The sequence below is a fragment of the Colossoma macropomum genome, unplaced genomic scaffold (assembly GCF_904425465.1).
Source record: "Colossoma macropomum unplaced genomic scaffold, Colossoma_macropomum, whole genome shotgun sequence".
NCBI classification, from domain to species: domain Eukaryota; kingdom Metazoa; phylum Chordata; class Actinopteri; order Characiformes; family Serrasalmidae; genus Colossoma; species Colossoma macropomum.
Window position 1 is genome coordinate 5115059 of NW_023494790.1, and position 18251 is coordinate 5133309.

At 41.8% G+C, this 18251-nt stretch overlaps 1 protein-coding gene and 1 pseudogene across 2 annotated transcripts; both read right to left on the bottom strand.

Moving 5' to 3' along the window:
- Positions 1-13422, bottom strand: part of LOC118808798 — a 34927-nt pseudogene extending 21505 nt beyond the window's left edge.
- A 1895-nt stretch (positions 13423-15317) lies between these two features.
- slc18a3b (solute carrier family 18 member 3b) lies at positions 15318-17909 on the bottom strand. 2 transcript variants are annotated; one of them, XM_036571675.1, is made up of 2 exons: positions 16242-17909; positions 15318-16064 (listed from the first exon to the last, which is right to left on the bottom strand). In XM_036571675.1, exons 1-2 carry the CDS (start codon positions 17669-17671, stop codon positions 15956-15958), a joined length of 1539 nt encoding a protein of 512 aa, XP_036427568.1. In that variant the 5' UTR covers positions 17672-17909; the 3' UTR covers positions 15318-15955. The 2 variants fall into 2 exon arrangements, with proteins under 2 accessions (XP_036427568.1, XP_036427567.1); XM_036571674.1 differs by having other exon boundaries at positions 15318-17909.
- Between the last annotated feature and the right edge of the window lie 342 nt (positions 17910-18251).

The following is an 18251-nucleotide window of genomic DNA, read 5'->3' on the forward strand; positions in this document are numbered from 1 at the left end:
GAAGCTGGAGAATGAGAAGCGACTTCAGCCTTGTGAATTTTTATTGCTTGACAGTTTCTCATTGCAGATTAAACGTATCAGAAAACCAGCTGGAGTGATTATAAATGCAAATAAGTTCTCTTGTCACCAAATGATCAATGTTCGTCTTAAATCTTTTAGATTGTTGTCTGGGTTGCTATGGTGACCAGCAGTCCATGTGCCAACCTTCAGGGTTAAAGGGTGAATTAGCAGTTCTACATTAACTCCAGAGTTTAAGACCGTTTAGTGTTAAAACTGTGTTGAACGATCAGCAGAGCTTTATTTTACTGTAAAGGAGGATTATTTTATTTTTACCTACTAATCTAATTCTGCTGTGGAGCCGCAACAGGGCAGTAAAAGAGCCCCATGTTGCCGATCCCTGAGTTAGACGAACCCCTCCTTCACTCCAAATATGTATAAAAATAGGAACAATCCTTTGTGTGTTCAGTTGCTCTTGAGAACGACTCAGATTAACACTGTTTTGGTAAAAGCCTTAATCTTCAAATAAATTGAATGTTATTTCTGCCACTCAGGGATCCCTTTGAAATTATTTTACTTTTTATTTGGATGTAAGCAGCTTTGGCAAAACACGACACACACTCAGCTCTCATTTTCACAATATTTATCTTTCCACTTCAGTTCATTCAGTTCTGCTCACTTATTTCTTAATGTTCCTCACGTTTTCCAGTCAGACTGTTTCAGTCAGTGAATATTATTCAGTAAATGAAGCACTCAAACTGAAATTGCCCCCCACACCTGCTAACCTCGTCCTCTGTCCTTTCATTAACCCTCCGTGTCCTCTTCAGACCCCTTATTAAACCCCCTACACAGATGCACAGAGTCTCTCAGGGCTGCTTAGGCCTGTCGCTCCTGATCGAATCAGCGTGTTTGTTAGTGTGTTAGAGCTGGAGACAGGCGCTCCTGCAGCTCCTCACTCAGAGTTATGAGCCGACAGACGCTAATGATGACTTACTGCACTGAGTGCTGCGTAATGTTTCCTCACCAGCCGAACGGAGCACAGGCCTTTTAATCACATACAAACAGAGTTACAGCACAAGCCTAGCTCTCTCTACCTCCCTCTCTCTCTTTATATATATATATGCATACATATATATATATATATACATTTATACATTTCATTCTAGCACTGTCTTTCACTCTCTTTCTCTGTTTCTTTATCTCTCTCTCTCTCTGTCTCTACCTCACTTTTATCTTTTTGTCTTTCTCTTTCTGTCATTTACTGTCTCTCTTTCTGTCCCTCTTTCACTTCTCTTTATTTGTTCTCTTTTTCTAGTCTCCTCTCTCTCACACACTCTCTCTCTCTCTCGCTCTCTCAGCTCGTTCTTCTTTCTATTTTTCCATTCTCTCTCTCTCTCTCTCTCTCTCTCTCTCTCTTTCACTTTCTTTCTGTATCTCTTTTACTCTATCATTCATTTTTGTTGTTGTTCTCTCCTTCTTCCTCTTTGTTTGTTCTCTTTCTAGTCCTCCCCTTTTTTATTTACTAGTTCCTTTCTCTCTCTCTCTCTCTCTCTCTCTCTCTCTCTCTCTCTCTCTCTTTCTCTTTTTGTCTCTTATTTCTCTCTATTTCTCTCTCTCTTTCATTCTATCACTCTCTTTATCTCTCTCTGTTTCTTTATCTCTCTCTCGGCCTGAGGTGGTGTTTATTGTGTTTGCTGAAAGCATCTCTTCATTTTTGCTCAGTAGCCTTCATGTATAAAATGCCCTGAGAGTTTTCCTTCATCTGAAAGGGCAGAAGCAGGAAGGAAGTTCTGCTATCGGACTTACAGACGGGTTTCATTAGATAAAGAAATCAAACAATCGATCTGTGTCCGCATCACTCAGCCTGAATGTTTTGTCTTGTTCATGTCATCCAGCACACTAATAATAATAATAATAATAATAATAATAATAACTAACAAAAGTAACACACATATTAACAATGATGACTACATAATCTCCTCAAGGCATTAAAAATAAATAAACAATAAAATTAACTAACTAACTAAAGGGACACTCCACCAAAATAAAACATGTATACATGCTTCCTCACCTCCTACAGCGGTGCTACAGTGTTCTCTAGACTGAGAGTTTCCAGTGTAAAGATAGGAAATTCCCCCCTTCTAATGATGTATCTTGAAGGTGGGAGCAACTTTTGACAGGGGTGGATTTTTTTTGGAGGGGGGGGGGCATTGGGCGGGGGGCTGTTTGATTTTTGTACTTCTCTTTCTTACTAACTGACGAATGCAGGAGGAAGCCGGACAGCTTACGTTCTTACTGTAGCCTTAACTGTGGTAACTGTCTTCAAATCATCACTACAATGAAGACAATGGATCACAAAAACAACAGAAATGACTCGTCAAACGAGAAGGACAACAAGCTAACAGCTAAAATTAGAAAGGTAGTCGGCGTTCTAGATATCATTTATGTTGAAAGAGTCAGAAACTCGTTTCTTGCTTTTATCTTGTGCTGAATAAAGATACAATCACTGGGCCTCATACACCAACCATTCTTAGGAAGAAATTACGTCTTAAACCCACTTACGCAGTTTTCTCGAAGACTCCGACTCACCAGTGTTCTCTTATGTGGGATTTGTTCTTAGGTAAGAACAGAATCTACACACACTCAAGAGCTCGAAGGTGAGAACAGTTCTGGGTTTTAAAATACATCATGAATCTGACGTGGACTTTTTTTCAGGACCTTTCTCAAGAACACATTTAAGAAAAAAACTTTTGCTATATAGAACCCTTTCAACAAGGTTCCATATAGAACCACATACACCACATTCTCCATCAATCTAAAGAACAATTTCACAATGCAAAGAAGGGTTCTTTGAGTGTTCATGGTTCTATATAGAACCATTTTCTTTACTAAAGAACTCGGTTTTTGCATAACACCACAAATCGTCCCCTTGGAATTATGAAGTTCCATCTGACATTTTCGTCAAATTTGAGTTGTCAAATTCTTATTCTGTGACTTCTTAACATTATGTGAGGTGTTTTTTAAGCTGTATGTATTTTTGGACTCTTTATCTAGAAAACAAAAAGGTTCTGTCTCCAAAGTCAAACTCTAATTTAGTCCTGTAAGGTTCTATCTGTGAGCCAATCAGCACTTCGAATACACAAAAGAGGACCAATCAGGTTCTGCTTTGTCATGTCGCCGCTGCGCTCAGTGACTGTGGGAAAAAGTTTATAAAACTTTATGAAACATGAAAACATGTTGTTGAAACTCTGCCTGTCTTCTTACAGCTCTGTAAAAAGTCTTACTGTCTTAAAGTTTTATAAACGCAAAGTCTTAAAGATAATTAAATAGTAAACATTTGAATCAATGGGGTCTAAATTACAACATAAACTTTAATTTCATTCATTCATCCATCTTTTCTTTTTCTTCTTTCTCTGAAAATCAGACATTTTGGTTCATTAGAGTCACATTTCTGATATAAAACAAAACCTCATACAGCCTTCAGACTGACCTGCTACACTGACCTGCTGGGACAGTTTATTACAGTAGCTGGTTTCTGTCTAAACTAAAGGAAACTTTAATGGTTCCTACCTAAAACTGACCTCTGCACTGGACAGAATATTTAGCACTGACCTTTATACTTAGTCTGCAATGCAAATTGAGAGAATAAACTGTTTGTGTATCTTGAAAATCGTTGCTTCTTTTCAAGTTTTGTCAGATAGAAACTTGGTTCCAAGCAGAAAGTGGGTTGTTAGGATTATAAGGTTCTCTCTGCTTTTGACCTGTTCCAAAAAATCCTTTTACAAATCTGATAGGATTTTGATTTTGCACATTTAGAATAAATTTAGGGTGTCTGTCATTGTCATGTATGAAAGAGACGTGTTCAACATATCAGTTTTGCTGTTTGGAATACAAAATCTTTGAAGCTGAATATCTCAAAACTGCTCAGAACGTAAACAGAACCTTTTAATTCCAAGGGGATGAAATAGCATATTAAACTCTAGTTTTAGCTCATGCCCCTTGAAATGAAGCCAGTATCAACAGGAGTGAGAGGGTCAAAGTGTTGAACAAAGAGGCTGGAGAGCAGATACGAACCAGCTGAACACAAAATCACACATCACTGTGTCTCATTAGCCTTCAGTTCCTTTACGACCTACCTGAGTGAGTCCTCTCGGCCCCTGAAGCTCTGTTTGGGAAACACCAGGACAGGGCTGGAGTTCACGGGAAGAGCCAGTCTGTTGTTCAGGTACATATCCTCCAACCAGTAATCATAAACCTGAGGGAGACGCACAGGAAAGGGAGCGGTTCAGTCTACAGCAGCTGGATTTGGCCAAAGATAAACAGGCATAAATCAGCCTGGATTAGATAAGGCAGTGGTGTCTTATTTAAAATGTGTTCTCATGCCATGTTGTAAGGAAAACATCAGCAGAGGGAGATGTAAGAAAGTGAGAAGTGTCTGTGGGTTTGAATCGTCGAGAGCTGCTGTCTGTCGTCCCTTTCGGCTGAACGCAGCGATGTTTGTCAACTGCCTGATTGATCGCTGCCGGTTAAATATATGAGTGCATTTTTTAATAGCTGTGTACAGCTGAACTGAGCTAATGTTGGTTAAATGCGGTTTACTCCAGCAATCTTGGGGAACGGCATCAAAAAGAAAAATTACAGTCAGTCCTGCTGACAGGAGGAAATCAGGAGCACAGCACTGTAAACCAAGAGCACTGTCTGCTTTTTCTCCTGAGTTTTCTATGGATCACTTATTACTTGTTTTCCCTCTTTCTGTAATCTGGGCAGTTGCTTATCAACCATTGTTACTGTTTTAATAAAGATTAAGTGACCCTTATTAGTCCCACAATGGGGAAATTTCACCCATCCGTGCAGTGAAATACCACCACATACACACTAGTGAACACACACACTAAGGGGCAGTAAGCACACTTGCCCGGAGTGGTGGGCAGCCCTATCCACAGCGCCCAGGGAGCAGTTGGGGGTTAGGTGTCTTGCTCAAAGGCACTTCAGTCACGTACTGTCGGCTCAGGGGATTAAGCCGGCGACCTTTCGGTCACAGGGCTGGTTCCCTAACATCCAGCCCACGACTGCCCCCCTATTAATTAGTTATTCTATTAATTATGGAATTATACACCGATCAGGCATAACATTATGACCACCTCCTTGTTTCTACGCTCATTGTCCATTTTATCAGCTCCACTTACTATATAGGTGCACTTTGTAGTTCTACAGTTACAGACTGTAGTCCATCTGTTTCTCTGCATACTTTGTTAGCCCCCTTTTACCCTGTTCTTCAGTGGTCAGGACCCCCATGGACCCTCACAGAGCAGGTACTATTTGGGTGGTGGATCATTCTCAGCACTGCAGTAACACTGACGTGGTGGTGGTGTGTTAGTGTGTGTTGCGCTGGTCTGAGTGGATCAGACACAGCAGTGCTGCTGGAGTTTTTAAACACCTCAGTGTCACTGCTGGACTGAGAATAGTCCACCAACCAAAAATATCCAGCGAACAGCGTCCTGTGGGCAGCGCCCTGTGACCACTGATGAAGGACTAGAGGATGACCAACACAAACTGTGCAGCAGCAGATGAGCTATCGTCTCTGACTCTACATCTACAAGGTGGACCGACAAGGCAGGAGTGTCTAATAGAGTGGACAGTGAGTGGACACAGTGTTTAAATGGACAATGAGTGTAGAACAAGGAGGTGGTCATAATGTTATGCCTGATCGGTGTACTGTAAATGGTTCAAGATATTAATTTTATTTTGGTGACCTATTAAGTCCTAATATGAGCAAGCTAATTTGCATAGTTACAGCTGCTAGGCTATGAAGGCCCAACTGAGTGAACTAATCTGCTATAGCGCCACCCTGAGACAGACTAGTGCTACTGCTCTAGTTAGATAAGAACATCAAAGACAGAAGCTCTCTGGTTGTGGGTGAGGCACTGATACAATGAGTTTCCCCTAATTTGTATTTGAGCGTTTATTTTAACCTAACGAAAGCATAATGTCATGATAAGTTACGTTTCTTCATTCAGGGGGTCCAGGACACCCCAGGACCCCCTGTATTTTGCACCTTGGGTTTAATCTATCTATCTGCTCTCACTGTCGTAAGAAAACGCTGTACTTTTGAAATGGTAACTTGTTGAGTGAAGGGAAAAATGTAATATCTACATTATATTTAGAGCAGAAGCTACTGCATTCCTTAGAAATAAAAATGGTGATATAAATATAACATATTAATATAAATGACTGACATAAACGGTGCAATCTTTTGACTCAACATTTATGCACCCTAAAATGTTGGATTACACTAATTGGCTGTTTGAATATTAGGAGAGTGACCGGCACTTTGTGCAGTCTTGAGCGGTCTGTCTCTGATCACTGAAGTGACAGGGTGGAGCTTTCCTAAATTCCTTGTTGTTTTGTTTACCTTTATTTTCTTCATCTGTAGCTTATTTAACAGGAGTTCTGTTTGTTTGTTACAACGTTATTTTTGTTTTGTTACTCTCACCACAATGGTGCTCTGAGTTTCTGTGAACCAGCTCATCCTGTAATGTTATATTAACAGACGTTTGGTGACCGTTGTCTTTACAGTCTTAATGGCCTGATAAACTTTACTACACTGACTGTTCTCTTGAAACTATTTAACCGTTTGTATGAAGGCTCAGCAGTTTCCTCAGGTGCTGTACTTTAGAAATACAGGGCTCCAGGAAAAACTGTATAAATACAGTAATCAATTGTATAATAATAATAATAATAATAATAATAATAATAACAATAATAATAATGCAATACGAATATTGTAAAAAAAACAGTAAATTAGTGGAGAAACGGCTGACAGTAAATTACTGTAATTTACCGTATTTAAACATATTTACCCAGTTTTCTGTCTTCTCTCTCCTCTCCAACAACTTCTTCTGCAGTATCTCTCCTGTTCCGCCTGGTTTGCCAAATCTATCCACAATGGTCTTGGTCTTCTGGAACCGGGCCTCAGGGACCAGGAGTTTAACACATCTCAGGTACGTGTCCAGCGTCTGCTTCAGGTCTGGTACAGGCACTTTGGGCAGGACCTACAGAACGACAGAGCTGAGACTGTAAAACTGGATTCATTTGGTTTATAAGGCGAGTCGTGGTACTGAACTAGAGTGTAAAGGTTGAAAATCCTTTTGAATTTTCCCCTCCTGAACTGCAAACACCTCAAACGCCTCCGGTTTCAGAACCAGTCCTAACTGACCATCTCAGATTTGCTTTAGACTTTCAGGATGAAACAATAGATTCATTTAGTGGTAGTTGTTTCCAGGGTAACACTTAGGCCCAATCCCATTTCACCCCTCACCCCTACCACTTACCCCTTAGCCCTCCGTTTTGCGTGTTCACGTCTAGGGGTAGGGTGTCCTGATTTTGTTGAGATAGAGGGGTAGGGCGAAGTGTTAGGGCTACATGGCTCTCTGAATGGAGGTTTTTCAGAGACACTCCAAACAGAGTGTTAGGAGGAAAAAAAGAAAAAACGGCAAGATGGCTGAACAAGAGACCACAGAAACCCACAAATGTGAGAATTTTCTCTGTTATAAAATCACGATAACCACTGTATTATCTTAGTTTAATGTCGTTTCAGTGTATTGTGGTCGTTTTCTTCATAACAAGCATAAGAAATCACTTATTGTATGCTAATGGTTTGGTAGCTAGCTAGCTAAATTTCCCGTTCCACCTTAAATAGTCTGGCAGTTCTGATGCCTGAAGCGCCAGAATGTAACTGCTGCTCCATTTAAGGTGGAACGGGAAAATTCAAACAAGAATCTGGTAAATATCTGACTTCAGCTTCATATCACTGAAGAATTAGTGGTGGGTGATAATAAATAATTGCCCCCATCTTTGAAGGCATATGATGCCCTAAATGTAACTAAAGCCCAGCAGCGAGGAGCTGAACTTTACCCTCCTCTGCTGTCACTGCAGACTGGCAGGGTCGCCTACAGAGCAGCGCTGGTAGCTGTTAATGAAGTGATGCTCTTTTTTATTTGAGGGTCCCATTTCAGAGGGGAAGATTTCAACCACTACTCTGTAACTCAGTTCCAGGAGGCAAAGTGATACTTGATAACAAGGGGTAGGGGTAAAAATAAGAAATGGGATTGAGCCTTTATATGGATAGTCGCTTTAGATGCTTTGTAGATACTTAATTTACTTTCAAGCTACATTCAGCTAAATATCTACTAAATGAACTATAATTTTCTTTAACTCTAAACCTGCTCTAACCCTAATTAACTTAACCTCAGCACAAAACCTAAACCCAACCCTCACCCTGGTCCAAATCCTAACCCTGATCCAAATCCTAACTCCAACCCCACCACTGTTTACAATCAACTGAGTTAAACAGATAACTTGTTAACAATTTAAACATCTGTAGATAATCTATAGGGGACTATAGTGGACTGTCCAAATACTTGCACAAACACACGTAAACAAAATCTTACGGACAGACTATGATCAGATACACCACTCAGAAGAGTTTAGTAACCTTATTGCAACATGGAAAAAAGCTATTTGCTTTTTTTAAAATGAGTTGTCTTAGTTTTTATAGATCTGTGACGCCTCCCAGAAGGAAGTGGCTGGAAAAGATGGTTCGCTGGATGAGAAGAATCTGTAATTATTTTCTTTGCTTGCTTAAGGGTGCACTGAGTATAAATAGAGTCAACTGAAGGAAGAGCTATTCCAATTATCTTTGAAGCTTTAACAAAAATACCTTGCAATTTATTCCACGTTTCAGTATCTGTATATTCTTATCAAGCTGTAATAGAGATTGTCTGAAGAAGAGCAACCTTTGTGGAGATTTTTTGATCAGAATGAATTCTAATTCAAAGAATCACTATGTAAGTTTCCAAAAAAGTTCAAGATTTTGCAACAGATACTGATATTAACTGGAGTTTTTATGGTCCATTTTTTACTGTAATCCACAATGAACTCTATTGTTTTTGATGTATTAAGCTGGAGGTCATTGTTAGTACGTCATGGTACTGATCAGTGTCATTGTGCCCAGTAGATAAAGTCTATAACTGGTTTCTTCATTGGTTTCTTAGTTAAAAAAGTGGGCCTGGCCTTTAATTTTAATGCCTTAAAATGAATGTATCTAAAAAAAATGATCATCTCTGATAAGGCCTTACTTTTGAAGATTGGATGCTGCATTTGTCAGGGGTTGTTCTTTGGATTAAGATGTATTTAACCCTTGAACTGGGCTGCCGGTTCCAGGCTTTCTTTTCAAAAGGGCTGTTCTTCTTTTCACAAGCAATATATGCAGCCGTCTAGGGTTCTTTTTGTCTCTTTCTGTCATTCATTTATGCTAATTATGATATTGACAAAAAATGTCTAATGATAACTGTGCTTTTATGATAACTTCCAACCAAGACTCAGAAATGAGGCACACGCCACTACAACAGATTTTAATTTCATTTATTCGTATTTATTTATTTAATGATAAGTAAAATTTATTTATATAGGATATTTAGTAGTAAATCACTGTTACATTTTGGTTACCTTAACATTTACAGTCTACAGGCACCCCTGGTCAAATTACATACACATAAAATGTGGCCTGTGTTAAATGTATGGCATATTTTATGTTTATGTTTTATATAAGTGGAAATTATGGAGTAAAAGTTTCTGAAAAATGCCATGTTTAAGCTTGTTTACATATACATTTGTGGCATTTGGCAGACGTTCTTATCCAGAGTGGCTTACAATTTGATCATTTTATACAGGTAGGCGAAGGTAGTGTTAGGAGTCTTGCCCAAGGACTCTTGTTGGTATAGTGTAGGGAGCTTATCCTGGCAGGGATTGAACCCCAATCTACAGCGTAGAAGGCAGCGGTGGTACGTACTACACTACTCCAACCACCAACCAAGCTTGTTCCCTATAGTGTTCGCTCATTTTCACTTAGAAAATCAACAGAACGTGCTATTAGACCCGACCTGTTCATACTTCCGCAAACAGCTGTATTAAACCATTTTTTCCTAGTTTCTCTAAAACGGAGCATTTCACATCAAACCTCTCTGATTGACTTTGTTTACATCTCAACCATTGCACTATGCAGACATTTTGAGAAATGGGCAGAATTTCCCCTTTAACCTGTACACCCTTCCTTGTGATTGTGATTGGTTCATCTTGTAGAAGATGATACAGAAGGCTTTACTGTACATATTCACTATCCATGATGTGTCAGTCCTGGTATTGTGGAAATGCCCATTTCCTCAGGCTTTGGAGGACACGGTGTTCTCAGTCTTCTCATGGCAAAATGGTGAAATTTTCTAACACCAGTGGATCAGTCCTGGAATGCTGGAGTCTGCGCTCATGTCCTCGGGCCTCGGAGCATTAATCAGACGGCGTAATTGTTCAGCATCTCTCTGAAGTTTCACTGTGTTTTTCCGAGCTCTTCTCAATAATTCATGCGAATGGCTTAAAGACATATGGAGCGAGGATTCTGAAAAACCTTCTGAGACAGGAAGGGCTCACTTACCCCTAGGTTGCAGAATGCTATCTTGATTAGTAAAATGCAAATGATAAATGTACCAAAGTGCCATCAAAAGCCACCCGTCTATTAAAACGGTGCTATTTTTGCAGGAACATCTGAGATTAATTCTTTAGCCCTTGAAAGAACAGCTTGGATTATCCCTTTATTGTGAACAGGCTGATTTGGCTGATCACAGATTGATCATTCCTTCAGTTTTCATATGCAATCTTAAGCCTAAAAGATGTGTCAGGATAACACAGACTAAATTAAAATGTGCAACTATTTTCTTTGGATGAGCATACCAGTGTTTTCCAATCCTATTTAACCCCTTAATAAGCCATGGGCCCGTTGGCAGACCCAAAGTTTTATTACACACTTCTATAACCTAAGAATAGCTCCATTAGTTTGCATGGAAGTCCCTGTAGTTACTGAATAATAAGCCTTTGTATGAAATAAACCTGGATTGTTAAAGGGGTTAAAGCAAAATTCCATCGATTTCTGCATAAGTAAATGGTTGAGATGTAAACAGAGTCATTCAGAGTGGTTTGCTGTGAAATGCTCTGTTCTAGAAACTTACAGAGTCAGAATTGTTCACAGTGGTGGTGATAGGAACTAGATGTCCACCTCTAAAAGCTCCCTCACAGAAAGTTACTACATGAAATGGTTATGAATTCACTGCTAATGCCTGAGACATTGTTTCATGATAGTGTTGAGATGGTACTTTTATAACCCATTAAGGGCAGAAAGGTACAGGAAGGGTGCTGTAAGGCAACGTCCCAAAAGAAAACTGTATTTTTTCAGATTTATTACTATTTTACCTTATATATAGCATTACATATAAAAAACACATAGCACACGTGTAGGTTCTCTGGTGGTTTTTGGATAATTAATAAAATGTCTATATTTGACATTGTCTATTTTTTGACATTGTGACTCCTGGTTCCTATCACCACCACTGTAAAGAGATCTGAGTCAGTAAATTTCTCTACAATTAAGCACTTTAAACCAAACCAATCTGAATGAGTTTATTTACATCTCAACCACTGAATTATGCAGAATGTTTTGAGAAATTGGTGGAACGTCATGGTAATGATCTGGTGAACTGAGTCAGGTGAGCAGCCTGGGCTAAATCAACAAGCGTATCCAAAGGAGATGAAAGAAGACTGTGGACCACGACAAACCAGTGATTTAAACAGCCAAGGACATCTTTCAGTACCATGGACAAGGCCATTCATACATCACCACTGCAGCACTCTGAGACCTTTCAGACGCCACAGGGACAAAAACACGATGTATGACACGTATGATCGTTTCTCACTCGACAATAGGAGGAAAGAAATATGAGTATACAGTCTATGACAATAACAAGCCTCCAATTATTAAGGCTATCAATGCAAATGATTGAGCTGATCTCATAATAATAATAATAACAATAATAATAATAATAATAATAATAATAATAATACATTATTATTATTATTATTATTATTATTATTATTATTATTAGAGTAGTTGTTGATATTATTTTTTATCATTAGTAGTAGTATAGCATTTTTATTATCATTACCATCATCATTAATATTGTTATTATTAATAGTGGCTGTGGTAATATTGGTAGTTTCATCATCATTATTGTTGGTGTTGTTGATGATGATGATGATGATGATGATGATGATTAAGATGATGACATTACTATTGTTACTATTATCATCATAAGTAGTAATGGGATAGCATTATTATTATTATTATTATTATTATTATTATTATTTATGCGATGGTGATATTATTACACTTATCATCATTAGTTGTAATAGTATGCACTGTAATCATCATCATTATTAGTAGTATCATCGTTAAAGGTAGTAGCAAGCTTATTATTATTATTAGTATTATTATTATTATTTATATGATGGTGATATTACTCTCATCACTATTAGTAATGTATAGTAGTAATATTACAGCATTATTATCATCATCATTATTAGTAGTATCATTATTAAAGGCAGTAGTAAGTTTATTATTATCAATACTAGTATTAGAATTATTAGTAGCACTATTATTGTTACAATTATTGGTGATATTACTCTCATCGTCGTCATTAGTAGTAATATTATAGCGTTATTATCATCACCATTAGTAGTAGTGTCATTTTTAAGGGTAGTGGTAGGTTTATTATTATCATTATTATTGTTATTATTATTATTATTATTAATAGTAGTAGTATAGTGGTATAGCAGTATAAATGGCTTACATTGCTGTCTCTGCGGCCTTTGGCTGGTTCTCTCTCCAGTACTGGCATCCTCTCTCTCTCTCTCTCTCTCTCTCCTCCGTTCCGGCTGGTCGAGCAAGTCTGAAAAGCCCCAACACACATCACACACATCAGAGCTGCACGCGGCGATTCACAGATTCGCATACATTTCCATCAGTCAGTCTCAGTTATCGGAGTTGTGTTTTACTTCTGGTCGCTGTAAAGAGCTTTGAGGTAAGTGATGATGCAGGCCTCGCTTTATTTAAACAGCTGAGCCTGAAAAAGGCAGGAGGCAAGACGAGGATCTAAGACTTTTCTTTTCTTTTCTTTTCTTTTCTTTTCTTTTCTTTATCTGAAAAGCTACGTTTTCCTGAATGAGCTTAATTCATTTGTATTAACTCTTAAACTCACCCTGTGACCAACTAATAGCGAGCATTTACCAAAGAGTACAAACTAATCTAGCAAGCCAGCTCATCTCCTTCATTCCACAGAAAACAATCAAACACAGGCTGCTTCATCAAAGCAGCTGCTGAAAGAGTCAGTCTCGGAGTAACTTACCTGTGGAGCTGCAGTTCAAGCTGGTCAGAAGTTTACTGAAGCAGACCAGGGCTCGCAGTGTCCAGCATCCATCCCTCCGTCTTTAGTGTCCGTCTCTCCGCTCTCAGCATCCCTCAGCACTCAGCATCCATCCCCGCATCTCTCTCTCTCTCTCTCTCTCTCTCTCTCTCTCTCTCTCTCTCTCTCTCTCTCTCTCTCCTCGGAGCTTCACGTGTTTCCAAGCGAGCGAAAGTGTTGAAGGTGCGTGTCCTCCGGCACAAACTCCTCCCATCTGCCTCCATTCGTGGACCGTGCTGTGAGTAACAGCCCATTTCATATCAAGTGAAGGACGAGATGTGTGGACGAAGAAACGAGCCGAGGAGACAGTGACTCACTCTTTAAACTGCGTGTTAAAGCATCTACGTTTAGTTAAACTCGGTCAAATTCAAACGGATTTAAACCAGTTCAAACTAAATCACACTCAAACCAATTTAAAACTGTTTAAACTCACACCTAACCCGATCTAAACCCGTTTAAACTCAACCAAACCCAAACCTAAACCAATCTAAACCCATTTAAACTCAATCAAACCTAAACCAGTCTAAACCCATTTCAGCTAAATCAAACCCAAACCTAAAACAATCTAAACCCATTTAAACTAAACTAAACCCAAACCTAAACCAATCTAAACCCATTTGTACTCAATGAAACCCAAACCAATCTTATCCAATTTCAACTAAACCAAGTTTAAACCTATTTAAACTAAACCAAACCCAAACCTATCTGGTTTAAACGCATTTAACTTAAAATAAACCCAGACCTAACCAGCTTAAACCAAAGTGAGCAAAACCCAAACCTAACCCATCTGAACCATTTACCCTCAGCCGAACCTGAACCTAAACCCGTCTAAACCCATTTAACCACTCAAACTCAAATCTATCCGAACTCAGCTTGACTTTCTCAAAACCATCCAAACTTACCAAAACCAGTTTAAAGCCCTGAAAAACCATTTCACCACACTGTAACCCAGCCCAGTCCGAACCTCACCTACCTCTCCTCAAACCCAGCTAAAGCGCCTTCAGCTCGTAATGCTGTGTCTACGCTGCTGTGGGTCTGTGATGTTGGTGCGTGTATCTGTCTCACTTTATTATCGCGCGCATTTATTGACAACACCCAGAAAAAATAGTTCTTCGAGGGTTCTTTAGTGAAGACAGGAGTTACACAGAGAACCATGAACACTCACTGAACCAGACAGACGCTGAAAATGAGAGTGCATGTCGCAAATTGTTCTTTAAAGAACCTTTTTAAAAAACTGTTCTTACCTTTTTTTGGGGTAATGTGAAGAGTGTACAGTAAAGACTGACCACACTCTGGTTCTCTCTCTCAGACACACTTCAAAACATCAGGCAACAGATATTTTTTAATGTATAATTTGCTTATTTTTTTCCAATATTCCACTTCCCCTCAGATTCAGGTCATGAGCTGAATGAGAAATACATGGAAAAAAATGTTTTAATTTATTTTGGAAGCTTAAGCTTCATTCATTTCTAAAAAAAAATGATGAAGAAGAAAAATATCTGTCTGTCTGTCTGTCTATTTATTTATTTATTTATTTATTTATTTATTTAACCCTGTCGCTGTGCATTTCACCCACAAAACACGGACACCAGCTTGAGTTTTGAACCACTTTTTATTATCAAAACTATCATCGTTCAAATGAGAATGTATCTGTTCCGTTTTGGTCTGACGTCAACACCTTATACATCACACAAGTCTTTACAATTCAGTGTCGCTTTATTCACACACTCACACTCACACACACACACACACACACACACACACACACACACACGTGGACACAATCAAAATAGACACACAGATTCACATCAATTTACAAATTCCTACATATGTACACGAATAATATTACAGTATTTAAAAGGTAGCATCTTCCAATAAACTAAACGTGTTTACATTTGAATATTCAATTACATTTATTTCAAACAATAAAGAAAAGACTCAGTTCCTCAAAACGAAAAATAAATAACATTTGCTTATATGGAAATATAGACTTGTAGCTTTTTTTTTAAATCTTCTTTCGTTTCGGTATATTTGACTGTACAACAGAACTAACGCGCTTTTCTAAACACAGCGGCTGTTTGGCTCCCGCGATGCTCTGCGGTACAGAGTCGGCAGTGAACGAACTCCAGTGAACCCAGATCAGCTCAGTGAGTTCAGCTCGGTGTGGGAGATTTTTACTTGTCTGGAAGGCGAAGCAGGACACAGGCAGGGTGGAGTCAGATGAAATGGGACATCAGTGCGTTTGGTCAGAAGTTTGGTCATAGCTGTGGCTTTATTAAGTCTACCTTAATATATATGCACATGTCATGATGGGGTGGACAACGTGTGCTCAGTTCAGTGTGATGTGCTGTTTTGGGTCATATGGGTGACAAAGCAATTGGTTTACGTTTCTAATGTGGTTATCACAATAACAGCACTTCCTTTTGCGTAATTAGAAGGAATACATTAGTAAGCAGAAGCTTTCTTTACCTGATGTCCCACAAAAGCTGAGGTCCTACCTGCGTATGGATACAGTCACACATACTCATGAGTGGATTGTATAGCTCGGCATGATTGGCAACTCGTCTGGGGTTTGTTTGTTTGTTTGTTTGTTTGTTTTGGAATGAAACTAGCCGCTAAATGCACTCAGGTCCTGATGACTCCTCCTCGGACTGAGACCTGGAGCTGGCGATCATTGCGTCCAGTCCGCTTCCATCTACAGGGAGTGGGGTGGTGGTGGTGGCCCTGGTGTTTGTGCTGATTTTAGGGGTCTTGGGGGTCTTGGTGTTGGCAGTGTTTGTGTTGTTGGTGTTGGTGTTGTTGGCAGTGTAGGTGTTGGGGGTGCTGGTGCTGTACGTGTTGGCATTGGCAGGGTACGTGTTGTAAGTCTCGCTGTTGGCAGTGTTGGTGTCCGCGCAGAGCCCCTTCCTCTTCGCCCTGGGCTCCTCCATCCTGATGGCGTCGTAAAGCCCCGCACCCCCGTCCTCCTCTTCCTCATCCAGCAGTATGCGCCTCTCCGAGCGCGAGGGCTTGACCTGGCACACGCGCCGCAGCGCCAGCAGGGCAGGCGCGTAGAGCACGTTGGCGAGGCCCATGCCCAGGTTGAGCTGCGCGAAGCCCATGGTGTGCACGATGTTGCCGGCCACCACGGGCCCCAGCGCGTAGGCCACGGAGTACGAGATGTCCGCGATGGCGTAGACGCTGCCGTAGACGGAGGCGTGGCGCACGTCCACGAGGAAGGCGAGAGTGGGCAGCAGCGCCGTGTCCACGAGCGCGATCCCAAAGCAGATGCCACACAGTGGCAACATCAGCTGCGCGAAGGTTTTGCAGGCGGGGACCACGCACGAGCTGGCGCCGATGATCAGCATGCCCACGGCGCCGTAGAACCACTGCATGCTCGGGTAGCGCGCGGCCAGCTTCACGGTCACATAGACGCCCAGCACGTGTGGGAAGAAGGAAGGCAGCCACGCCATGCCAATCTGCCACTTGGTGGCGCGCATGGTGACCTCCATCCAGCCGGCGATAGTGGGCTCGAGGAAGGCCAGTGGAATGTTGCAGACGGTCAGTGCGCCGGCCACCACGGCGATGTAAGGGTCCATGATCAGGCGGTGGAGAGGCGCACCGGCCGGCACGTTCTGGCGCGCGGTGCGGTTTGAAAACGGCTTTACCACGGCGAGCAGCAGGCAGCCGTCTGCCAGGCACACGCACGCGAGAACCACGAACGGCACGCGCTTGCCGGCGAGCTCGTACAGAATCCCGCCGAAGGGCGGAGCCACCAGGCTGCCAAAGGAGATGAAAGCGAGCGCGAGGCCGAGCGCGCGGCTGCGTTCTGCCTCCTCATCGCCGTAGCGATCGGCGATCATGGCGATTCCCGAAGTGTCCGCGAACGCCGAGCCCAAACCCTGCAGGCTGCGCGCGGCGAACAGCGTGCCATAGCTCTCGGCGAACGCGAAGACGCACGTGGACAGGAACATAACTGTGAGGCCGATGAGTAAGGGCACGTCGTAGCCCACGCGGTCGATGAACGGTCCGGAGAGGGGGTTCACCGCGAGCTGCAGAATGGCCTTGGAGGCGAAAAGCACGCCGATTTTAACGTCCAGGTTGACCGGCGCAATCGTCGGCCCCGCGCCTGTGCCATTTCCGCGCGCCTGCGCCTGCGCTTTGGCCTCCGCCTCTGCCTCGCTCTCCAGCCCAGCCAGATAGTCCGGGATGATGGGCACGATCACCATGTACAGCATGTTGTCCAACAGCAGCGCCACGCACACGATCACCAGGATCACCGTCCTCTGCCTTTTTGGGTCCCGCATGGCCTCGCGCACCTTCGTCGCCACTCCGTTGCTGCTGGACTCCATCGCGTCTCACTGTCCGCGCTCAACAAAGTGAAACTTTCCTCGAATCTCGGGCTCTCGTCCCCGTTTCTGGACGCTTCTGGCGCGCGCTTTTGCGCGCTTTCGGTTTGCCAAAGTGTCTCTCGCTCGCTCGCTCGCTGTTCAGTCTCGCGCCTTCGCCTCTCATCCCGCTCGGGGCTGAGGAGGCTGATGATGCTGATGAGCTCGTGCGGTCCTCTCTCTCTCTCTCTCTCTCTCTCTCTCTCTCTCTCTCTCTCTCTCCTTCTCAGCAGATGCAACTCTCTCTCGCGCGTCTTTCCTTCTCCATCTTTTACGCACCAGCGCGTAAAAAGCTGTGGCACTCCGGACCGGGTGGGTCTCTCTCTCTCTCTCTCTCTCTCTCTCTCTCTCTCTCTCTCTCTCTCTCTGTGTTTTCTCGGCGCGTGCGCGCATCACGCCTACGTCAATGTGTGCCCTTCCCTCCCCCCTTTTCCAGAGCCGTTGGCACGAATGATCTTGTGTGTTTGTTTGTTTGTTTCTCTCTCTCTCTCTCTCTCTCTCTCGCTCTCTCTCTCTCTCTCTCTCTCTCTCTCTCTCTCTCTCT